The sequence below is a fragment of the Clytia hemisphaerica genome, unplaced genomic scaffold, assembly GCF_902728285.1.
Source record: "Clytia hemisphaerica strain Z4C2 unplaced genomic scaffold, Clytia hemisphaerica genome assembly, whole genome shotgun sequence".
Lineage (NCBI taxonomy): Eukaryota > Metazoa > Cnidaria > Hydrozoa > Leptothecata > Clytiidae > Clytia > Clytia hemisphaerica.
This window is the reverse complement of record NW_027103529.1, coordinates 345178-371090: the sequence shown is the minus strand read 5'-3', so window position 1 is coordinate 371090 and position 25913 is coordinate 345178. Positions and strand designations below refer to the sequence as shown.

Genomic DNA, 25913 nt, shown 5'->3' with positions numbered 1-25913 from the left:
CATTTCTAGTTTTCAAAAGAAGCAAATTTATTCTTTCTTCTACAAGATTACACTCTAATATAATGCCAATTATGCATGTAAGTTTTATATTAATACTTTCTTTTTGCATATGTTTTACATACTTTCTAAGGGATTTTCACCACGGCAATTCGACCACCATAATTTTTGCATACACTTCAATATGGCGGAAGGAATGGCGAAAAGGTCTATTGACCCTGAGTCAATCACCTTGGGCAGTCAGGGATACAAGAGGACCTTGCTACATGTCCAATTTGAGTGTAAATTACTTGATCCCAACAATGAGAATGACGACTGGACTGGTGTATGGTAGGTATAACGAAGTAAATTGAATTTGTAAGAATCTATTATTTTTAAGTATTTTGTTAAAAATTTATTTCTTAAAACTATTTATAACCCTTTTTTCTGGAAATACAAAAATTTCGTTATTGAATTTTGACAAAAACAAAACTCAGAAAGAATAATAATAAATAGAAGTCTAAGTAAAAAACACGAAAAATGCGCATGGCTCTCAAATAGGCTTGACATGATTTTCAATTAAACACAAAGAAAGATTTGATCTTCAATAAGATGGTTTGCGCTATCAATAAATTGATTTGAAACGGCAAAATATATAGAATTTTAAAATCTCGCGAAACTTCGAACCATCGAAAGATAGAACAGTTTATCCGAAAAAAATGTGTAAACAAAGAAATAAATAAATAAGGACTAGTAAAAAATTAAATTACGGTGTAATTATGAGATAAAGTTCATGAAAATTGAAATAATACAGAATTTCATACAGGATCCATATAATATGAAAACGCTGTAGTACTAAAATCTATTCGCTTAAGTATTGTGCACTCTTTCTTGGTACCATGTGGAAGACACTCTTAAGAAAATAGACCTTTTCATAAATTACGTTACGAACATCACTTGCCTCGTTTTTCTCATGGTGATTAACTCCCAGCGTATTTATTAAAACTACTTCCTATTCATAAAAAATCATCTAATGTCTCAGGAGGCATAATCACCATGGTAATTGTTTGAATACGAGGCAAGTGATGTTCGTGACGTAATTTATGAAAAGGTCTATTACAATACTTAAATGATCCCACATGGTAGCAAAACGAGTGCGAAAAGCGAATGGAATTTATTAATGCATCTGATGCAAGGCAAATAATTATTTTGTGAAATTCTAAAATACTAAAGAAATTTCGTATTACAGCCAAGAAAAAAAAAACACAACGAAAAGAGACCAAAATTCATGTACAAAATTAAACCATCAAAAATAAAAAATAATTTCTTAGTTCTATTATCTATGTATAAAATTTACAGAAAAAAAACGACATTATACCAGAATGCGTTCAAAGTTTTTTAATGATAGAATATTTTCTTCTAATGACATAAAATACCATTATATCCTTTAAAAATAATTGCCAATTTTTCTCAAACATCTGATCCATGATCCATAGTTTATCAAAACGAAAATGCAGTTAACCAAAAAACTGTCTGTTTTAAACAGGATCGTTATCTTATAGCAATTTTTCGATTAGAAAGTAGAAATCGGGTCGATTTGCACCTACTTTGAGTCCATGTTTTCCATTCAGTTGATGGGGAAATCGTTAGATTATTGCATAATTCAAGCCGATTGGGTTATCTTACGAATGTTTTATATTGGAAAAATGTGATCGAAATTTCATACCCAAAAACGATTCAGTAAAGCGGTTTATTTAAATACCACGTGAATTCCTATATTCAATTACGAAAACGATAATGGTATGAATATATCCGTTATCCCAACTTCAAATCGTAGACAAATTCTACCTGGGGATATCTTTCCAACGCCAGCAAAAAGTGATTCAAGCACAAATATCTCATGCATTTAATACCACCATCCTCAAACCACGTTAAGCATACTACTACATACCCAACCGACTATAGATGCCTTGGTATCATAGGGTCTGTAAGCTCAACGGCAGCTTCTAACGAATGTCTTTTTATATGACCGTTCCCGTTAGGTTGCATAATACTCCTTACACCTGTTCCAGGTCTATTTACTGTATGTCCGTATAATACTGAGAATACACCACCTTGATTTAAATCACTCTGTAAAATAAAATAAAAATCATTTAAATCATTAATTTCGTGTTCAATAAACAGCCGACAAAGAATGTCCAAACAACGTCAATCTAACGTTGGTAACGTTGAAAAAACGTTGAAAAACGTTTGTCTGTCAGCTGAGGTGAATTTTCTGATCATCATTTTATATTCAGATATAAGAAAATCGATGTAATGTTTTTCGACAAGGTCTCTGACTTACAAAATGGACTAAAACCCTAACGTTAATTGATACGAATAGAATTTTATACTTAGGATATTAGATAATTAAATTTAGGAAGAAATGCTACGAAAAACTTATGTTTTTTAGTATACCGAGAGGAAAAGTTGATTCTACAGTAGAGTACTACACTATAGTTTAAAACACACAAAGAGACCTAAAAGTTGAGTAACTTATAAGGACTTGTTCAAGTTAAGGGAGTTTAATAATTCGTCAAGTTCTAGAGACTCTACTGTATAAGGAAAGTCGAAAGTTTAAGCTTACCTGCATGTAGAGATGACGATATCGCACGCGGCGGACGATGTATAACATAAAGATGATGACAAGGAGACCAAATATGCTGAACACGACAGCCAGTACGATCAAGCCTTGTGATGTACCACTCGATTCTTTCAATGGCTCTTTTTTCCCATTGGGATCACTATAATGTAAAGTAGCATTCTGCGCGTCAATCATGAGTTCTTCAAGTTTGGAATTGATCAATTTCTTAAATCTCATTTTTAACGGTTTTCACGGTTCAATGTTAATGATTGTAATTATTTGCTTGTTTTATTGAGAATATATAATTACTGTGATCTTTGTCGTGTGTTTATACAAATGATTCAATTTTTAATTTAGTATACTTCGATATTTTCCCAACAAATCAATTCCACATATTTTGTCGAAAAATTTTATTTTAGAGTCTCACTAGGGCAATCAAATTCATCTTTCTCTGATATTTGATGTGTAAGCACATCATTTTTCTTATCATTTTTCTCAAGAAAATATATCATCAAAAACGAGACAAAGAAAAACTGAATCAAAGTAGATAAGCTCAGCTTATGATACAGGATGTGTAGAAAGAAGATAACAAAAATAATATGTGGGTGAATTTCGTGTATGAAGGGGTAAAATGGAATTTTGATTGAATAGTTTGGGCGGTTTTATATAAGAAAATCAACGCTGTAGACCTTGCTTATTCAAAATTGACACCATCCTATGGAGTCGAATTTTTTACGTCATTTTTTATGTCATGATCGAAACATTATGATGTCTCTTAATGTATAAATTCTGCAAGTTTATTCTCAAAAGCATCACTAGAGCATAGAGCTTTAGGAATTATTCTTGATCTCAACTGTACGCTTTATTTAGGCCTATCAAAGATATCATTGATTAAAATCAACAAACTATTAATTATTTAACAGCTTTTGATAGATATGAAAAATGAAAAAATATTGAAGGAAGTTTGAAGGATTTCTTTTTGGTAGACAGCATCTTAGAACCTTTTAGTACCTATATCGTTGAACAATGACGCTCACTATGCAGTAAAAAATGGATATAAACAACTCAGAAATTTCCACATTGAAGAACAAAAAATTATCCCCATTAGGAAAACAGACATTTTCCACAGTGCGAAATACAAAAGACACCATGCTTAGGAATACAGAAAATTCCCATAAGGATACAGAAATTCCCACACACTAGGCTACACTAGGAAATACAGAATACTTACACAGGTGGATTTGAGGGTGGGAATTTGACCGTTCCTCCTGGCCATACAACACTGTTGGTTAGTAACAGTTGTTTATCTTCATAACTCCCGACGGTTACCCAACTGTTGCCCTAAAAAGTGAAAATTAGCAAAACGTTATCAACAACTGTTAAGAATTGTTAGCACCAAATACATCTGGCACACAACACTGACTCACCTAACATCCATGACGTCCATAACAACGCGTAGAACACGCAGAAGAATTCCAAGGCAGTATAGGCGTACCTTGTTAAACTCTATAAAACGTAATATCTTTCTACAAAATATGGACGCCATCATTAATAACGTCTTCTAAGATTGATAAGAGTTAATCTGTCATGACTACAGGCCGCAAACAAGAAAGAGGCTACACAAAAACTAGACAATGTCTTTTTTACAGTTGTAAAACATAAAAGAACTTGCTGTAAATAATCAAACTTTTACGATGATTCTTAAAATGCGGCCGGTAAAATGACAACAATTTGTAGTAGAACTCTTACATTTAAATTAACCAATTCATATCGTGGTGCTACATCTTGGAATTTATTGAAGTGCATTTTCTTTCCCGTTGAACTATGGAATCCTCGTTCCAATGTTTTCATGGATTTCATTTTACGTAATAAATGTGCTCTCGCTTCGATCTTTGAGACTCTCTAAAAATAAATATATTGAGAATAGGACATTATTAACAAGATTACAAGAGACTTCCCGGTTTTTAATGGAAATGAAAATTATAACAGGCATCACAAGGCTGGAACAGCATTGAACCTAACAATTGTAATCGATGATATATTTCATCGATCATGACCAATTTTTATGAAATTAAATCATGTTACTCCGAAAAGTGTTACAATGTTAGCATGAGGGCTAACAAACAAGAATTCGAGAGAGATCACAAAAAACTATTCTAAAATCTATATCAGAATTTCAAATCACTTTTTGACAACCGTGTCCGGAAAAATTCATATCACGTGAACAAGAGACAATAACATGTGATGATAGACTTACAGAAGTGATCACTTTCTCTTTGTGAAGTTCGTGAAGCGCGAATGTTGGTACTAACACCGAATCAAACACTTGTGCGATATATGAAACCTAAATGATGAAAAGCATGATTTTACTTTACTTATAACGACAGAATTTTTATAAGGGAGAATTAACTACAATTAAAGTAAACAATCTGATATATTTCATGGTGATTCACTACATATGGAATCTTTCTCTAGTTCTAGGAAAGTTCTTGGTCCTTTGAAGCTCGAATTAGAGAGTCAAAATTAGTAAGATTAAACTTCGTACCTGTCTATCAGCAGAATGATCGACACCTAGCCATTCATTGTATAATGACTCAAATAATGGTCCGTTTCCGGATTTCGGACGGAATCCCACCATGCCTTGCATTGCACGTTGTAAATTCTGAGAGCGTGTGAACATGGTCGATACTGCACCGTCTGAGCCGATCCATGTCCATCCTTTGCCAACCATACCCTAAATAGATTTATTTTTGAAAGTTTAAGATTCTGTCCCCTCTGTACAAAAAGAACCGCTAGATACAATCCGTCGTCATGATTACGGCGCGCCCTATGCGCGTTTTGGATAGGAAATAAGTGGCTTCAATTTCTCTTGCCTGAGAAGGGTTAAAGTTTCGCCTCTAGCCCGGGCTTAAAACTCAATGGTCTTGATTACCTATAATTCATTTGGACAATAAAAAATCCATTAAACCTTACCTCTGAAAGGAAAAAAGGTATACGATAGAGAAATAAAGAGTTACAAACAAAAAGATTATCTTATTCGAACTTACCAATTCGAAAGCTTCTTGATATAACTGTAACGAGTCTTGAGGGTTGGTAATCATTAGGTTCACTCCAGATCCTGAATCCTTCAACTAAATATGAAAAACATTGGAGATTCTTGAAAAGCTACAGACAGCAACCATCAAAGGTGTTTGTTAATTAACAGAAAATATTTTTAAAAGGTTTTCCCAGGAGTTTTTTTACTGCAATACGCATTTAACCCTCCCTTTAACTGCGGGAACCTTTTAGGAAAGCAGATTTTCTCTGTTTTTTTTTCGTATATCAAAAACGTTAAAAGTGTCAAATAAGACTTTTAGCTTGAGTTAGACCATGGTTTTTGTTATAAGAACCAATTATCCCAAATGGTCAACCTGAACTCTTTAAAAAATGTGAACAATTGAAACTATAATAAGCAAGAAACTCTGAATATAAGCATCTATTTTTTTGTAGAAATTCAAAAAAGAAACAAGATGTTGTGTAAACAGAATATTTCGACGTATTTAAAATCACGTCATTATCTACTGAATGTTGCAACTTTGTTGCTTAATATATTTAATCAAATTGTCTGGTTTTGCTGGTTATTTTTGTAATTGAAGCTATGATAAAGCTTACCTTTGAAATTTGTTTGGTCATTCTTTTGGATCCTCTATCATACAATTGTTTATTAGTCACACCAATAGTACGAATCCCCAATTCTTGACTCAAATCGTCCGATAATTCCTGACCATAGATTCCTTTAGCAGCAACTATGCCTACTCGGTCCCAATTATATTTCTCAACCAAATCAGACAAGGCTTTAGCTTGGTGTTCGTCCGACGGGCAGAGGCGGAAAAGGTTGGGATAATTCGTCTTCTTTGATAAGAGAGTTGACGTAGATGCGTAAGAAATGACGGGGATTCCGCGTTCCCGTAATTGCTCGTAGATACGCGCTGTGCATTCTGAACGAGCGGCACCAATCACGATGTCAATTACACTTGGTAATTTCTAAAAAAGAAGAAAGAAAATTAGTCAGAAACTCAGTATTTATAAATCAATCAACAATGCTAGCAGCTTCCTGGTTAGAATTGCATACCAGAGGTTGAACATAACAAAAACTGGCTTATTGGCAGAAGCCTACTATGGAGTTTCATATTCAGATCTAGATTGGGGTTTTAGCACCATATAAGGCAATTTATACGGTGCAATTGAGCTAGGGCACAGAACAAAAGTGTAGAGAATTTCTTAACTCTAGTTTTGACGGCCGACTTTATGTCCTGCCTATTTTAATTGTGAATTAAAATGGGCAAAAATAGACTGTAAAGTCAATACATTGCCCTTTTTTACACCTACCTTTGCCAGTGACGAACAATTGCTTGAATAGAGGCCAGTATCAATATAAGTGACATCGAAGCCAACCGTCAATGAATCGTTCTTATTCACCCAGTTCACCACAGCTTTCAAACCAGATTCCTATAATAGAAGTTATGAAAATTGAAAGTTAGTGGGTATTTTGAAACGCACTAGATCAACCCAGGTTCCCTTTTCTAAATCTATCTATCCGACGGTAGGAAAGGACACCACCACTCTCTTTCTCCTCTGGATTTCTTCATCAGTCACCCTCAACCTGCTCTTTAAGCACTGACAGTAAGAAACCAAATAGCATTTTCAAGTTCTTTGCAAGACCTAGATGGGGATCGATCATTATAACCTTATTCATACACACCGATATCGCTATTGGAGAAGGGAAAAATCCTTAGATTTAGAGTGTGTCGTTTATAATTATTAAAACCCCCAAAGAACTTACCCAGAAATGTCCCAAATCTGAGAGAGCACCAAGACGAGTATCTCTCGGGAAGAATGCTGCAATCTTATACATGACTTTGCCGGCTCCTACGACTGGTACTGATTGACCTCCAGGGAATAGTGGATTTTTCAAATCTTGTAAAATCTCTTTTCCGTTGTTATCAACTGAAAACTCTGCCACGTGTTTCCACTCTGGGGGATTGGATCCTAGATTGACAACATCATGAAGAAGTGGGCCGTCTTTGTTTTTGTCAAACCACATGCGTTTATTAGTACCCAGTGCACTTAAATATCCGTTTTTATCACTGTTATAGGCTTCTAGTTTTGTGAACAGGTGAGCACGCACTGTTAAAGCGTTTGTGCGGTGACTTATCGTTTTACGGGACACGAGGTCGGATAAAGCCAAAGCGATGCCGTTCACTGCGTCAAAAACTTGAGCAGTGTAAGGTAATGGATGCTCGATCTAAAGAAATGAATTTCAGGTAACTAATTTCTTGAAACCAATCTTGTACCTAGAGCAGCATTGTACCATATACTATGAATGTACTACTTTTTGATTTTACTGATGGGCGTAATGTAATATTGCGAACCTTCCGTGAGTGTTATCAGAATCACAACCAGGAGTCATTTATCATCCGTGTAATACAGTAATATGGATGTTAAACGATAATACGAAAATTGCCACGGGATAGTATTAGTTTGTATACAATTCATCCCTTCCATTATTTTTTCTTATATGTTCTATTATGCTTGAATTAGTATACTAGACTATCAGAATTAGAAAAAAGCGAAGTAATAAAGGACTGAGTACAAGTTATAAATGTCATCAATAAAACAATAGACAATTCTTACATGTTCTTCATGAATAATACCAGGATATGTCAAGCGATCTTTGGATAACCATTTAGCAAGTAATTTGACATAGAAAGCTCCATCGCCACGTCTAGGGTTGACACCTAACATACCCTCCATAGTACTGGCAAGTTTGGAATTCAATGAGAAATGATCACTTGTGGCACCATCAGATCCAAGCCATATCCATCCTTTACCTGCCATCTTTTTCTCTTGAATGATTTGTTCAATTTTAGCGACGTCGTTAGGTAAAGCGGATAGGAAAATAACTCGAGCACCAGATTGACGGATCTGTAAAAAAACAAGGTTTTGAACATTGACTTATAGTAATACCTTATTGGCCCTTTTACGCCGGCCCTTATTACGCTTTTTACGCCGGCCCTTATTGGCGTTATTTTTAGGCACGTGGCGTAATAAGGGCCGGCGTTAAATTAGGGCCGGCGTAAAAAGGACCGATAAGGTAAATTATGTTTAAAGATATTCAAGAGAGAGACAACCTCAAAGAAAATTATAATATACTTTAAAGTTAGAAACAAAGGAAAATGGAAGTATCCTAATGGTTTAGATCTGTTAAAAGAAATTTTAAAAGCTTACATTTTCGACGAAATCAACCAACTTGACACTATCAGAACTCTGAGGGAACATTTGAGATGCAATGATTGGTATGGAATCATTCTTCATTTGACTTTCAAAACGTTGTGCAATTTCTTTGGACGAAATTTCATCTGAATACAAAGTGGCAACCTGAAATAAAGTTGCAAAATAACGTTATTGGAGACATTGTTAATCATACTCTATGTAACTCAATTGCCAAGGGGGAATAAGTAATCAAAAGAGTTGGCGAAAATCCTACGTATTAAAGTGAAGTAATATAGCCTAAGATTCTCTCAAGGGATGTGAAATACAGTTATGGTGTTAAAAGAAGGTAAATGTTGAAAAGGAGAAAATGAAAAAAGAATGCGCACTAAGTTTCATGTCAAAGTGAAAAATAAACAAGAAGAAAATCAACTTACCTCTTTAAATCCAAACTTGCGTACAATCAATTTCATGATTTCACTTTGATACAAGTTGGATGGTGGTACACGGAAGAAGTATTTATATTTCTGTTTATTGGATAACAAGACAGACGGTGAAGCGTAAGAAATGATTGGCATTTTGACATCCTCAGATCCTAAGACCTCGTGCATCTTCATTGAACATTGTGAACGATAAGCACCAACTACTGCTACCAAATTTTGTTCTTTCATTTGTTCGGCAATTTCCTGACAGCTTCGGTTACCGTCAAAACCTTCATCCTTGGTCAAACCATCTAATTCGATTTGATAATAATCATCTTTATTGATGACTTCTAAAGCCACTCGGAAGGCTGATAACAACTCTTTACCGTATTCGCCCAAATTTCCCAATGCTGGATTAGTTGGAGATACGAATCCGATTCGGAATAAAGCTTTACCCGGTTTCCCTTTATCGGTTGGAATTTGAGAGCTACCACCAGGCCATGATACTTTTCCAACTTGTAAATCGAGACTTGGACTTGCAGACTCGTCCCAGTTCCCGACTTCCTTAAATTCTCCTTTCTATAGAGAGAGAGAAAAAAATTAAAAGATTTTTAAAAGAATTTTTAACAAGGGTCTGGCAGATTGTTCAATTGACTCTCGCTAATTCGAATTATGGAAAGTATTTTAAGAGACTAATAATAGAGGTTGGAATAAGCGTTTACTGTATCTACAGTCCGTAGAAGAAAAGAAAATCTGTATAACAGATTGTCAGTTTTGATAGACAAACTCTTGACAAGTCTGCCAGGAAACAAGATACTTGCAAGTTCCGCCTATTGGACTACTTAAATGAACATAAACAAACCATTAATGGAAAGTATCTGGTTACAAAATATTGCGGATTGACTATTGAGAGTAACCATTAAAAATACCACATTGTGAAACAAAATGTACAACGAAAAAAAACTTTATATAAAAAATACTTTGGTGTAGCTCGGAGTTTTTATAATACATACTGACTTTTATCAAAACCTTGCACTAAGCTCTACCTTCAATCTTTGAGTTTTTAGATAGCAGGGCCCGTGGTGGGCCTTCGTTTAAAAATCTTTTGAACCATAGCTAGAGGTATGTTACCATTTTCAGAAAACTTTAATCGAAAGAATTATTTTTGGCCGGGATTTGAAATGGCTCGCATCCTGGCTCGTGCCCGTGTGAGCTCTAGAAATGAAATAGAAAACAAAGAAAAAATGAAACATACCACTTGGTTAGAAATTGTGAATTTCGGTTGACCTTCAGTATGTTGATTGAAATAGATTGGATCTCCCATGACAGACGAGAGGCCTGTTCGTACGTTTTCTGATGCTTTCAAACGTTTGGCGACCAAGTCTCTGATACTGGATGCAGAAGTGCCCTAAAGGTGATCAAAAAATATTTCGATAAGATTTAATGGGAGGCATAGAAAGGGAAGATAGGGAAAATATTCATTGAAACATTAATTTCTCAAATCTTCGTTTAAAATAACAGTAAGAAGTTTTAGCTAAACCAGAAATATCAAAATCAGGTTAAAAAATTGAGTCGAAATCCTAAGAAAGGTCTTCAAAGCTTCAAAAGCTTCGGCTACACAGGTCGCTTAGAGCACTTTAATTCAACTTTATATGAATGTTAGATCGATGAACATAAAACTGAAATTATACCTGTGCAATTTTTTTCTCATTTGCTAAATCAACAAGTACGGAATGGAAGGCAGAAACAGCCCGCACAACTTGTCCAACGTAGGGGCTGACAGATGGTTGTTTTCCTGGTCTCCAGATTCTACCAGGGTAAGCTTTCTTGTCTGCCATATCGTACCAATGAATCAAGAAATCGTAGTATGTTCGGCCACGGTACACTATAATGAAACATAATAATATGGCTCGTTAGATCAGGTTTAAATCAAGCTTGAAGAGCTTTAAGTGCTTACTTTGCAACGATACAGGATCAAAAAAGACAAAAGAAAACATTTTTGTATGCGAAAATATTTTGGGAAATTTTTTGTCGAGTAGCTTGATTATTTCAAATAGGTATGGCGACTGGATAATATTTAAATTGCATGTGTTTGGTATTTTGAAACACGTACAAAACTAAGTAATCATGATGTTCGAGCGGTCTCTTTGTTATAGTATAGCTTAATTTCCGGAATAGAAAGATGTTAATTTGTACGGCAGGTGCCAATAAGAGGTATTAAAAATATTATAGGAAATTGGAAATCTTGGCATCAGCACGCGTAGTATGAAGATAGATGTTGCTTTTCTAGGCGCTTGCAGATGGTATTTTTTAAATGTTTTACGTCAATTGAATTGAATAATTTCCGTTAGGTAGGAACGGCTTTAGACAATTAAATTGTTTGAATTTATGTCTACGTATAACACGTTACTTGAAATAAACTAGACAGTCTCGAGTTCAGACATAGATATTATAATTTTACTGCGAAGGCAATCTACAAATGTTCTATTTTTCTACTCCGAACATCATGGTTGTAAACAAAAATTCAGTGGAATTGAACAGAATGTGGTCACTCTTAAGGGTACAAAAACATACTTTCAGGACCAACTCCGATGAAACCACTGGTGGTGAGGTTGATATCGGCTTTATCACCAACATACAGACTGGTGGCACCGTCGGTTGCTATCCAAACCCAACCTTCACCATACATTCGCTGAGAATAAAGAAAGAATAATGTTGTGTTTAGTGCAGAAAATGAAAATAGTTAAGCCCTGTTAGCTCCGAGTCTACCTGACTCTAACAAATTTACGAAACAGTGTGATTGACTGACAAAACCTACAACATATATCCAATATTTTCTTGATATTTGCTATGTTTTATATTTTTATTTCGGAAGCTCAGGCTATGATATAATTTAAAGGTCATATCTTTAGTATGTGTGGAAATGTGAAAACAGACGTGACAAGCTGGATAAGGAACTACTTCTATGGTACCATTGAGGAAAGGCTGACATATATCGATAGTTCCTGATTTTTTTTCTGATAAGCTGATTTGCACGGAACAAAGTTACAAACAATCAAACTGAAAATATGAGCTGTTTTAAGTCCAAGGATTTTCCATAATCAATTTCTAATCATGTTGGAAAGCTTTTTTTTGAAATTTCAACAAGATCCAGAGAAATTTTTATAAAAAATGTAATTATTTTGGTTTAGATGTAATAAAATGTTGATTTAATGTCGGATTTTAAACTTTATCAACGGATTTAGAGAAAGAAAGGAACGTCCTTTCAAGAAAATAAATGATGTATGGAAGGCTGGTTGGTAGATTTTAGAATTATTGAAAAGTTTCTTCTGAAGTTTTTATAAGATTTAAGATGGAAAGATAAGATTGAATAAAATGGGGGAATATTCATCATTTTTCAATCGCGACTTCAAAAAACAATGTTTACGAAAATTGAGGATTTCGGAACTCCTTTCGTTATGACCAGATATTAGAAATTTTGTTTTGGTTTAGAGGTCTAAGATGAATTATTGTTCAAAGCTTTTCTTGTTCTTTGTTGAGGGGAAATCATTAATCGATAAGAAACAAGCTGGACCTATAATCCTTTGCGAGGTGACGAAAGTACAAAAGCCTAATTAGGAAAAGGGATTGAAAGATTTACTTTGTAGGTCCAACCTTATATCATAAAAAAGGGTGGAGTAAAACCTTTCCCGAAATTTAAACATAATTTCTCATTGATGAACTCGCAAAACGAAATGGAAGTCTACATAGAACAAAATTATAGCTAACATTATAAAAAAGGATTCGAAAATTATTTCAAGGAAAAAGGGAGAATATGAAAAAGAAGGATATACGTATAATTTCCAAATCAAGACGAATGGAAAAATGAATATAATACAGATTAGAGTATTAAAAAAATTTTAAGGATAAAGTAATAGAAATAGAGAACAGAAGACCCAAAAATTTACAAACAAAAAATATAGAAGAAAGAAAAAGTAGACTATACAGACAGGTGAAAAGAAACTTTAAAACGAGAAAAACCCTTTGTCCTCTAAATTGGGTTATACTTTAATTCCCTTTTAAAAATCCTTACCTTGACTTTAATTTGTTTGACAATGGTGTAGAAATCATTGCCATTAGCAACGATTATATTGACTCGTGATCCAGAGGTTTTAATCTGAAACAAAAGACAGCACATGAATAATGTAACATTAAGGATAGTAAGGTGAGCAACCAAGTTGCCAAGTAATCTGTAATATAGGATAGAATACAACATATCATGCAATATGTTATACGGGTTCATGATAATAAGATAATACAGGGATTAGCTTCGAGACCTAATAGTAATAGAACTTTTTCATTATAATGAATAGAAAAGTTATGTCCTATACAGATCATAGCATACTCTATTGTAAGAGCTTTTAATAAAAAGGCGTCACTTGAAAATCACCGCTTTATAAACCTGCAGCCAAAGCAAAAAGTTCAAAATGACATCACAGGGTTCTCTTTAACAACTGCACTCAATGCCACTGTGACAATATACATCATACGAGATGGGAAAACGAGTCTTAAGAATAGTAAAGGATTAATTCGTTTTATAAGAGCTCAAATTTACTGTTAAAAAGGCAACATGGGAAATTAATCATGAAATTTTGAACTGTGCCTGAGCCCTGCAAGTTCAAAAAGTTTCAAAAATACCCGGTAGTTCTAAAATAAAACTCGGTCGCTGTTTGAACTGTCATAACTTAGTAATGTCAAAAGTAAAATAAATTAGGTGATGAAATGATATGCCTCTTGAAAGCATGACTAATTCGAGGTAATTAAGGCCATTTTAAAGCAAAACCATTATAATTTCCCTCTGTTAAGTCAATTATTTTGATCGGCTAAAAAGGCTACGAAGCATACTCTAGTCTGTGCGCATCGTTAATAAATTATGTCAGAGGGAGGCCAGTGACAGCCATGGTCGAGTCATCCTTACGTTACCGAACTTAAATTCAGACCCTAAATGAAAGAAACTTCTTAAAAATATTTACCGCTTGCAATTTTTTATCGATAGCTACGGTAGACGAAGTGGAGGAGAATGAAACACGTTCTTTGATGTAAATCCCAGAATTCTTCGATTTGGAAATGATTTCGTCACTCAATTCTTTGCCATAATATTCATCATCGGAATGAATCATACCAGTCTATTATGAAAGATTAGAAACTGATTAAGGAGCTGATCAAGGAGCCAATATAGTGGACTGACAGTTAAAGAAATTTGGAAAAGAAAAGTTTTGACTTCTTTATAAGGAAATCATAATAGAAAGCCAGCCGATCGGGAGCGAAAAAATGGACGTTCATGGTAGTTCAGGATTCTGACGGAAAATCCAACCTTCGGTCAAAGGTTTTTGAGCCATTATCGATATTTCAGCTATAAAGTACCCCTTTATCAAAAAGCTTAAAGCATCTTCTTCCGTAGTTAGCAGTGGAATTTCATTCAATTTCTTAGTGATTAAGAAATGAATTTTATATTCATGTGTTATAAAATGTAAGTAAATGTTTCCTATTTTAGTTATAATATCCAATATTAGAAAGTTTATACAAGACAAAATGATGTTTTCAAAATACCAATCAATATAATGCTGACGTCATTTTGTATGAATGTGACACGACATAGAGGAATGCATGCAATTGTACTCTTAAGCCTAAAGTCATATATATCCTTATAACCGTTGGATCTCTCGTTTTTCACCATGGGATCATTTTATGAAAAGCATATGCTCATTATACCTGTGTCCAACGAAAGTGTTTGATGATATCCACAATAGTTTGTGCTTCTTTCTTGTTGTTTGAGCTCGTCCTGAAGAAGTTGGGGTAGGTGTCTTTGTTCAATAGTTTCATTGATTGCGAACGGTATGAGATCTGTGGCATATTCGATTCTAAAAAAAAAGTGATAAAAGTTTTAGGCATAAAAGATCAATCCTTTTCATGGAGGGAAGGGTATTAAGTGAAGTGGCTTTAAAATCTAAAGATTCAGTTTGCATTAGATTGCAATTCAGTATAAATTTAGAACGTTATTTCGACGTACATTTAACGTTAGTGGACGTTACGTTTTGAGCAAGCTTGGGGTTTCAACTGTGTTCAGATGGGAAAGCAATGTAGAAATTGAATCGGAAGAGATTTTGGCCAGAACTGATAATTCACAAATATTCTCAAACTCATTTCTATAAAGTCTTTAGCATTTTCTTCTGGTACAGAAATACAGGGTATTTTCGTTACAGGTAATACTCTTTATGGAGACAATATAGATAAGATTTTGGAGAAATCACTTTTTCTCACGAATCGTGATCAGACAGTTATCGGGCTTTTATCATTAAATTCATTAGAAATGATTGCATAGGGATTAAAATTCGGCATTTTTTAATAAGCGATATGGTTTTTTAGTGTAACAGTGATGAAAAGTAGATTTTTCTATTAGAAACGGCGACAAGAAGTGACTCACATAGAGAGAATACTTTAAAAAAGAAAACTCAAAAACTAAGCAAAATGTATAAGGAAATGTTACTAAGTAAGAGAAAGATATTACAATCTCATGTTATAAATAGATTTTTGAATGGAGGACAGGGAAGGAAAGCTTTTTTACAACTTCTTTATAATTTATTCCGCCGTAGTAATAGCGTGGTCGGTAGTAAAATTTCGGAAACTACACACAGGGTCTACTAATAACTGCGTGACATCTTATAGTTCTGATCCTAGGTGTATAGCTAAGAAATATATATGGGTCCAAAAAAAGAGGACAAGGTGTATTTTCTATATCATTTTCAGTAAAAAGAAAATTTAAATTTAATAGAAACTTTGTAGAATAGAAAAAAATTTTCTCCGAAAAGAAAAGATCAACATGAATAACAGACTCAGAGGCTAAAAATGTAATACAATGACAAAAAAGGCTAACATTATGAGGTCATGCTGAGTTTTCACCAAATTCAATTTCAATCAATTCTATTACAGCTTCGGTTCTTAATTATTTAAAAAGAAAAGTTTTTAGAAAGTGTTAAAAAATAGTAAAATATGAATGAAAAATATTTTTTGCGCTGTTTTTTTATCACTTTTATCCTTTATTTACGATTATCAAGAGAACCCTGTTTTCAATATTTTACGTGACCACAGGTTGACTACAGGGCTTCCCTACAGATGTGTGAAGTTTGAAAAGACGCCGTCAAAAGTTTTTACAGGGGTTCTTTCGCAAGGGAATGACTTCCTACAGCCATACTGTCTACATATGTATGAAACTCATAAGTAAAAAAGATGTATAAACTAAAGCGTGATCCATAGAGATATTTCCCAGTGGTATACCGTCGTAATCCCGCCAGTTATAAATCCAACCGCAAGGACCCTGTTCGAAATATTTGCATCTAAAGGGTGGCACAACGTCATCCACCGCCCTAAAACCACCCAAAAGAAATCTACTTACTGCTGCTGGTAAGTTCTTGTTGCATAGCAACAGAACATGACGACGAGTAAGCTCCGACCACACCGACCACGTTGCTATCACCGTGAAAAGTCCTCGCAATGTTCTGACAATCGGTGACTGGATTCTTTCCTTCATCCTTCACCAAAGCTATTGGAAATCAAAGAACATATTTTGTTGAAAAACTTTTTAACTTTTTTCAATCAACAAATTCAATATCAGAGAACCAAAGCATTTTTTCCTTCTGATTGGGTAATGTTGTTTAGACGTTCATAACGTTATGTGACCTTATGTCCAACGTACGTAGAAACAACGTTGGGGACGACTGGGACCTCTTTTTCTCATACGGTTTTCTCATACACAGGAATAATGATCACAAACTCGGTTAACATTTCCTTTGTACAACACAATAAAGATATTGCATTAGACAAAACCAAAAAGCCGGTCCTGGGAATTGTCATTAAGCTAACGAGGTTACACCATCCTGTCTTTTCCTACCGTTTCGGTTGCGAACGCCTTATCGAACTTGTTAATGACTGAACTCATTAAAACATAAACATGATTACAATTTTCTTTTCTCCTATTTGAACTAATGACTCAAATTTTGAATGGTCATTTCCTACTAAATGCCAATAAAAGACTCGTTAGAGTTTTCAAGACAACTATATCGATATTTGAATTATGCCGTCGGAATATATTTTATTAAAAATAAAAATAAAAACAATTAAAAACTCTGCCAATTTTCCGCACATATACTGTAGCTCACTCAGAAATATAAAAACGAAAATTTTTTCATTTTAAAATCTTCATTGTCCCATCATACAGAGGTTCCGGTAAGATTTGTTGTACCCACCTGTTAAGGAGGGGCAGGGACGTGAGGCAGACATTCATTCATTCATTCATTCCAAAGACCTACCTTTGAAATCTGTCCGAAATTTGACAGGAGAGTTTTTGATACGATTGACAGTAAATACGGCAATTTTGAAAGCTGCTTCCTACACATTAAAAAAACATTACAATATTACATATCTCGAGCCAGACAAAGTGGATTTGTACTTTTACTAAGGACCCTTATCGTATTACAAACAAAGACAACAATATTTGACTTGGGATAGTTGTAGGGGGTCCAATTACAAAGTTCTGGAAGCAATCGATGGCCGCACGCTAGAAATATGTTTTTGTGATCACTTGTACATGTATAGTCAATATTGATTTAACAGTATATCTCCTTAACAAATAAAAAGACATACAAAGTCTTGTAAAAGAGGTACTTATCACAATTTAAAAAATCTAATACAAATACATTAAAATTCCTTACTAATTCTTCTCCAAGCGGCTTCAAAGGGCCGTATGAGTCATCAAGCGGCGCAGTAAAGCCAAGTGATACATTTATGGATGCTGAATAAGCAAATGTTGCTGTCAACAAAATAAAAAAAGAAGAAAAATTAATTATTTGAAAAGGGTTAACATGTTTCTAATAGATTCTTAATTATTCCTGAGGTTTTCAGATTGGACTGTAATGTTATTTTTATGGCCCAATTAACGTAACCTCGAGTAGGTATTTTAATTCAAATGGTCCCTCTTTGACTGCACTTCGTAACACTCAAAAGTCATAATGCAGTCAACTAATTATCGAGAAAACAATGTTTCTAACATCAAACAACTAAAAGATTAGGACCTATAACTTGTAATAAAAATTTTTGTTCATAACTATTTACCAACGACAAACAAAAGTTCAAACGTAACAAATAAAGCAAGAAAAGGCTCCATTCTGTACTTTTGATGTAAGAAATTTGCATCTTTCTGGGACAAACCAATATTAGTTTTTGACAATTAGTCACAGACATGAGTTCTGATATAATACAAACTAAACTAATAACTGCATTTTTGTGTAAAAAATCATGTATTACACGAAAATTGCATGTAGCTGTCGAAACTGAATCATAACTTAAAAGTGTGCGCACATTTCGGGACAAGCAGAACAATAACAAGTAGATTTCAGGCTTATAAAGATACATTTCTACTAAAAAGAGTCTGCGCTCTCCTTCTATGTAGCACACATCCAAATTAAGATTAGTTTTCCACAGATGCAAACAGAGTTTTTCATAGATATCTTGGCACTTGATTCATAATAAAGTGTTGTAAAACAAGATATGGTGCAAACACTTGACTTTCAACCGATAAGAGATAAGAGCTTCGAGAGGGATATCAGAGGTCTGAGATCTATATCCGCGAAATAGAAACACAATGTTTGAGGAAAAATAGATATATTGTGAATCCAACTTACCGTGAAATGAAAATATACAGCCCCAAATAAATAACGTAAAAATGTAATTCGAATGTTTCATGATGCCTTGTTTCCTTTTTCGTCGATTTCCCCTGAATTTCTTATTGGATCTCAATCCAGTTTGTTGGTTAGTATCTTCGTTTGTTCGTGTTTGTTTTGAATTGTGTGAACACTGTACACATGTCAATCCAGTGTTTATTCTGTTCGAGCTATAAAAAACAAAGCAAATCCAAAAAAATGAACATAGAGACCTTTTTTTATTTACTTCTAAACAAATCGAACCAAACAATTTCCATATCTTTAAGCAATGTCTTCTTATTTCTTACCCTAAAGTGAAATCAATATTAATCTGCCTTTTTCCCCTTATAACTTTTTATGAATGAAGAATAAACGGCAGAAAAACGGGCACCCAAACCATGTATATATAAAAGTAAAATGGCAAAAGAAATATTATATATGTTAATAAATTAAAAATAACATCCCAAAAATAAAAGAAGAAAGATTTCTCTACAACATGATAAAAAAGTAAAGCAAAGTCGATTTTCATATACGGATTCTTTCCAACATCAAAAATAAACAACAAATTGTACTCTCTGTCGAGAAAAATTATACCCCAATTTACACAACGAAAGAAGTAAGAAAAATAACATGTGAATTTATGAGATCACAGGCAGACGCTTCAAGCTGATGACAGTCGACTACTTAATAACATCGAAATTTATCACGACAATCGAGCAATCATAAAAAAACATAAGAGAAATGTTATTAACACCAAGTTGGCACATTAAACTAAAATCCGTTTTCTCTTTCTCTCCCTCTCTTATGGAATCATTATAATTGTTTCAGTAAACATGGTTTACTTTGTATGAATTATTTCACATAAAAAAAATAAAATTTTTAATACGCATTGAAACAAGAAGTAGAAAATAGAAACTTATTCTTGAAATATATATCAGTTCGTAGCTCAGGATGAAACACGGCCTCTATAAAATATTTAAAACAAGGTTTTTATATTTTGAATATAAAAGTTTTGTGAAGTCGCGATATTAAAGATATAGAGTGATGAAAAATAGGGGTCAAAAAGGCATAATGAAGAAAAAAGGAAAAAAAAAGAAAAACATATCTAAAATTGAAATCTTACAGGTTTTCCGACGTCATCTTGTTTGTTGGAAAGTTTCATAAACTTTGGGTGTAAACAATTCTTTCTTTTTTAGTCATCAACTATAAAAAAAAAAGAAAATTGAATATTTAGAAATTCAGCATCAATATAAAAAAACGGTATTGGATTTTTTATAAATCTTTGATATAACAGCCGACAATGGCGAAAATTTGTTCACACACCCCTCGGGAGGCCATTTTCAACGTCAGACGATCATAAATCTTGCGGAACATCCCGCTAAGGGATAACTATAATGACGTCGCACGTTATACTGAGTGTGAATCATACATGAGAAATTCATCCCTGAAAACTTTGAAACAACCTGGAAATGTTTCGAACAAACTTTACTATTTTTAACAAAATTACATTTAACCAGATAGTTATAATCTCAGAGCATCGGATCTTAAAGCATTAAAACACCCCTGTCTCACAGACCCACTTGGGCCCCAGCCCCACTGGAAAATTTGGCAAAAATTTCGTCCCCGGTAAGAAAAATACCCTAGAATTTCCATCCTCATTCGAAATTCATTAATAAAACCCTTGACATAGAGTATACTTCGAATCTGTATAGTATATACTTGCAAAACTATAGGTTTCTGATCATCATCTAGCGAAAAAGTTTCTTATAGAATCTATATAGGAAGTATCTGCGATTCAGACTAGCAAAACTAAACCTCTCAACGATGCTCTCAATAACATATAACTCATTCTTCTTATCCAAGCTTTTAGAGTTAGAGGCAGAAATTAAAACTTTTCTGGATTCCGGTAAATGTTTTTCAAAAAAAGATACATTCTCGAATTACCAACGAATTTTTGACGGGGTCTTGACAGTGAAAACTGTCTTCGAAGTGTTTGAAATTTACAAGCTGTGTGATTACACGTTTTTTATAAGAACAAACTATATAAGAACTTTGACTGGGGGAGGGGAGAGAACCTGGGGGCTCCAGTTGGTTGGGTCCCCTCGAATCACAGCTCTAGCTTTATCCTTTTATGAGTAGAGATGTATCCCAAAAGAAACAGAGTAGGTAGAAACAAAGGGGACCTCCGCAGTAATGACGAATAGTGCCAGACCTGATTACCCACTGCGCATTAGGTCACATTATCTGGTGTTAATTACACCACACTAATTGGTCTGATCCTGGTGTTCAGTTTCACAACAGCTATAGCAACCAGGTTAAGTCACACACTAGAAAAATAATTAAATGTTCATTTAGTAAATCCGGAGTGATCGAATTGTGAGAAAAGTTCGTAATCAGAAAAAATTGTTTAACAAATTTTAAAAAATTTATTAACACGATGATAAACATAAATTTGAATTTGAAGAGACACTTCAACGAGTTGATCCTTTTTGTAGAAACAAGGAATTAACTTTCAATGTATATCGATAAGCATATGTTAAGTAGATGCATTAACCATTTCTAATGGGTTTATAGCTTTTTAGAAAACACAGCTTTTGCTTAAATCTTCATGTAAAGCAATATATCAATGTGCAAATTGATTAGGAAGAGTTAGTTATACGAAGGTCATCAACTGTCTCTCACCAATATTTGCGTTGGCTATTATAAATTTCGCGTTATCTTTTGATCTCTTGGACATTGGCCAAATGCATTACTTAGCAGAAAGGCAGCAAACCTCAAACCAACAATTTTGACAGGGTCATAAGAATTTTGGTTCAAAAAGTAAACAAGCCTATCTTTGCCAGATGAATTACAAATTAGGTACCATAGCGTCAATTCTAGTCCGGCTTATACCTTGCAGAGATCGACTTTCCTTCCACGCAAAGACCGTCTCGTTACCTAATACAGTAGCAAAAGCTTTTTAGGTTAAGTTGAAGAATATGTGAGCTCAGATCCCTGAAACTAGGTGTTATCTTTTACTAGAAGGCACGGCTTTTTTCCTTCGAAGAGACTATATGAATTATTGGTTTTTGGTGAGGTACTCGATATAAACATAGGTATTGGCAAAAGGTATTAAACGATGCGAGTTTCTGATGCTAATACTCTCGTTACATAAATAAAGCAAAGTAGTGTCGAGAGCTGTCTGGTTCTGGAATAAGAATGAAAATAGAATGTGAATTAGAACGGAATCGGGCTGGAATGTTAATAAATCATAAGTCATCAATCATACTGTAGGAATATGTGCCGAGTTAGAAGTAGATTATTTTTCATTTCATCTGAAACAGTAAAAACACATTGCGACAAGCGGAAGGATATTAATGAAACAACACTTCTGGCAAAAAAAAATTAATTTAGAAAATGTTGCAACTGACTATAACCTTTCATACTTGAGAGAAGCCTCGGTCCTTCAGAAAAGAACTAAATCAAAATAAACTTGTTGAGAGTGACAAAAATTGCACAGAGAAAATCATATAGATGTACTAATCTTGCTCGTATCCGTACCGCAAGCAATACTAAAGCAATAAGAAATCCAAATTTGTTAAGCCTAAGGATCTAGATAAAATAGCCATTAAAATAGTGTTAACAGTGGCATAACAAGAAATAACACTTCTCATCGACAATAAAAGGGTGACCTTGAAGGTCAAAAAGCAAAAGGCGGATACAGAAAGCTGGTTCGAAATTGTATAGGGATGTCCAGCTGGCATACATCGTAGTTTCAACGTTCATCCAGACTTCCGTGCTAAACTAAGAGCCTTGTGTTACCTGGTGGAGCAAAAACTTCTAAAGATTCTGAAATGATTACTTCGAAACCTTAAACTCTCTTTCTCTTACCACCCAATACCAACTCGTATTGACCATGCAACATAAGAATAAAACACGAGATACAACAATCCACCGCACACAATAATTTGAACTTTGTTTTTCGCAAAAGTGGAGTTTTCGTGAAAAAAATAGTTGAAAGTCAAGCGACATTTCAACAAGTCTATACAAGTAAATAAAACACAATTATAACATGCAATTTTGTCAACTCTTCTCCCAATGGAGACAAATCAATTTTGATTCAAATCAATCTCTCTTTCACTATCGCAAAACTCCATTATCAGAGTATCAAGACGTATAATTGCTTGAAAAATACTACTGCTTCGAGTATATTATCATCTCTTAAGCAAATAAGACCCCGACAGCTTAATCCTAGAACTATAATCCGATATTTGGAGAATATCTTTCTCTCACCCCACAACTCATGCTGTGGCCAAAATTCTCATAATGATGTACATTTTTTAGAGTTATTCTTTCAACAACAACAGTAAAGGGCCACTACATAAGAATTATAATTCATAACTTCTAAAATTCCAAAAAGAAAATTATCATAAATAAAGTCTTCAATCTTCAAACAACACACATGTCTCCAAAGACAGAAATTTTAATACGTGTTAAAAAAAGTTAAATTTTTTTCGAGCCAGTTTGTCTAATTAACTTAACTTTACTAAAAAATATTAATTACCACCAACTAGCCAAAATAAATCAGAAACAAAACTAAAAAAGGGGTCCCGAGGATAAAACTTACAAATAAAGACTAGGGGACTATAATTTTATGGGTCCCAGCTTGGCTGGAAACCTCTTTTCTTTATTTTGAAGAATATCAAAAAAAGCTTATTGAAAATAAAATCGTGTTTGTTTGTAATGTTTATGACGTTTCATTTCCTTTTTGTTTCGAATGTTTAAAAAAAAAGAACAATCGAAATAATATTGGCCAATGAGAATGTGTGAAAAATGGTGTGACAAATAGGATACAAAATGGCGCATTGAGAGGTAAACAAAGGAAAAACGAATAAGTGGTTTTGTAATATTTTTAAAGAGGGAAATCTTTGATTGTTAATAATGAAATAACTTTTAACTGGTAACAACAATAGCATACAAAAAGGTGGAAAAAGGTGGAAAAAGCGCTTTACTTTCCCCATAGGGAAGCCACCCGGGGGGGGGGGGCACTGGGAAGCCAACATGTTTTAGAGGCTTTATTTAGTTCTCTTTTATAAGTAATTGGAACAAGTTATGAAATCAAGAAGAAGTAATATTACACAAATAAAGAGAATAAAGAATAGAACTAATGAAGTACGCAATTTTTACGATGCATGTGTTATCTAATTTGATTAACACGTTTTGCTCACACTAAAGGTTACATGCACGACCAGTTTATCTAGAAACTCTCTCTGCTATCGGAACATGTGCCGTAGAAAAGAAAAAAATGTTTTCAACAAAGTCAAAGATTTCTTTTGTTTTTCGCGCGCGGCTTGGTTAGCTCTAAAAACGAACGAAAAAAAATTGACCTAAAATTGATATTTCGCCTATTATTTAGGCTGAAACTTTAAAACTTTTATCTTTTATTTAAAAGATTTTATCCAAAGATCGTCAAACACTGACAATAAGTACGTCTTATTTTATCAAGCAATCTCATACAGGGTGTCCAAATATGAACTTACATAGACAAAAAATTAAAACATAGAGTTATCTTTACCAGAAAGAAAGGAAAATCTGCCCAAAACTCCTTGGGGCTCCTTTAAAACATTGGAAAGCCAACGTGAAACAAGTTGCATCATGTTTTCAAGCTTACGCATCTCTATGCTATGGTGTTCTCTTTTGCTAAGTAGAATCTTCATTTTGAAACTAATATCTCTATACATATATTTAACAACGAAACAGATACATATTAACTCGAAAATGATAAACCATGTGAAAAATTCTTAATGAAAACCTGTACAAAGTAAAAGCCCTTCTGAAGCTTAAGCTAACTTTTCTCAGGCCAACTCGTCGATCATGATAAATGTTTTTGATATTATATTCTAAACTCAGAGATTATTAAGTTATCAAGAGCAGGACAGCGAAAGTTTAAAGGGGATAAAAAAGTTCAAGAAAGAACTTTCAGCATCTAAATTCAATGATAGCTAAACAAGTTATCTGGCACAGATGCAGATTTTCATCCTACAGGCTAAAGCTCTAAAGGCTCTAAAGGTCGGGAAAATTCTCAACAACTGGAAGGTTTACATTACCGAATTTTGCAAGGCAGCGTATCAAGGATCTTATGCAGCAGGAGGTCTGGTAACCCAGCCCTGGTTTCCGAGGATTGGTGGATTCAACCGAAATATTTTCAAGTTTACACGTAGAGGTAGTTGAACCCGACTGGAGATGCGGCACATCAAATGCCAACTTTCATTCCTTTCCGGGGGGTAATTGGCCCAGTCCTTTAGAGCTTTATCGTGGGTGGCTGACAATCCGCCAACGGAACACTGCGTCAGATAACTAAACAAGACACTACGTTAATACTACGTAAACCATCACATAAGAAAAATGATTTCCAACGCTGAAAAAATTCATAATGAATCCTGAAATCGCCATCTCATCCAAAGATGAAAACACCTACTCAATGTCACCAACACAACACCAAGAAAACATGCTCATCTTGTGGGGAAAAGATGGCGATTTTAAAACCGTTAGACACCAAACCAGGCCAGAAATTTCACAAGTTCAATCAATTTAGACAATCTTTTGTACCGTTAAACTACAGTATTATTCATTAATTAACCTTTCCTTTTCAAACGATTTCAAAATATCCTGACCCTTTCAAATTTAATGTAAATTAAAGCTTTTCAGAATCAAAACACGCGATGCCTTAGATACAAAGAGGTAGTGACTGAACAGTTATTATGACGAGAAAAACTACTGTAGCTACTGTATTGCCCAAGCGATACGATTGATAGACAAACACTGATAAGGGATAGATAAATCGTCAATAAAAAGGAATAGGAAAATTCTCCTATTATAATTGAGCACAATCATTCATACATGAATCTTTAATATTCGAAAATACAATTA

The 25913-nt window shown here is 34.1% G+C and overlaps 1 protein-coding gene across 1 annotated transcript in view; it reads right to left on the bottom strand.

The window, feature by feature from the left end:
* Positions 1 to 346: 346 nt before the first annotated feature.
* The window catches only part of LOC136799656 (uncharacterized), a 42093-nt gene continuing 16526 nt past the window's right edge, over positions 347 to 25913 (bottom strand). Inside the window, exons 2-25 of the mRNA XM_067056374.1 lie at positions 20128 to 20207; positions 18987 to 19195; positions 18018 to 18115; positions 17616 to 17694; positions 16703 to 16849; positions 15022 to 15170; positions 14283 to 14435; positions 13343 to 13426; positions 11845 to 11962; positions 10962 to 11155; positions 10526 to 10678; positions 9286 to 9849; positions 8867 to 9016; positions 8273 to 8563; positions 7422 to 7883; positions 6968 to 7087; positions 6251 to 6622; positions 5647 to 5730; positions 5145 to 5333; positions 4857 to 4943; positions 4349 to 4501; positions 3831 to 3940; positions 2603 to 2759; positions 347 to 2106 (exon numbers count right to left, since the gene is read on the bottom strand). Of these exons, the coding sequence (XP_066912475.1) occupies positions 1936 to 2106; positions 2603 to 2759; positions 3831 to 3940; positions 4349 to 4501; positions 4857 to 4943; positions 5145 to 5333; positions 5647 to 5730; positions 6251 to 6622; positions 6968 to 7087; positions 7422 to 7883; positions 8273 to 8563; positions 8867 to 9016; positions 9286 to 9849; positions 10526 to 10678; positions 10962 to 11155; positions 11845 to 11962; positions 13343 to 13426; positions 14283 to 14435; positions 15022 to 15170; positions 16703 to 16849; positions 17616 to 17694; positions 18018 to 18115; positions 18987 to 19195; positions 20128 to 20144 (4311 nt within the window). The 5' untranslated portion in view covers positions 20145 to 20207 and the 3' untranslated portion in view covers positions 347 to 1935. The remainder of the gene's footprint in view (positions 2107 to 2602; positions 2760 to 3830; positions 3941 to 4348; positions 4502 to 4856; positions 4944 to 5144; positions 5334 to 5646; positions 5731 to 6250; positions 6623 to 6967; positions 7088 to 7421; positions 7884 to 8272; positions 8564 to 8866; positions 9017 to 9285; positions 9850 to 10525; positions 10679 to 10961; positions 11156 to 11844; positions 11963 to 13342; positions 13427 to 14282; positions 14436 to 15021; positions 15171 to 16702; positions 16850 to 17615; positions 17695 to 18017; positions 18116 to 18986; positions 19196 to 20127; positions 20208 to 25913) is intronic.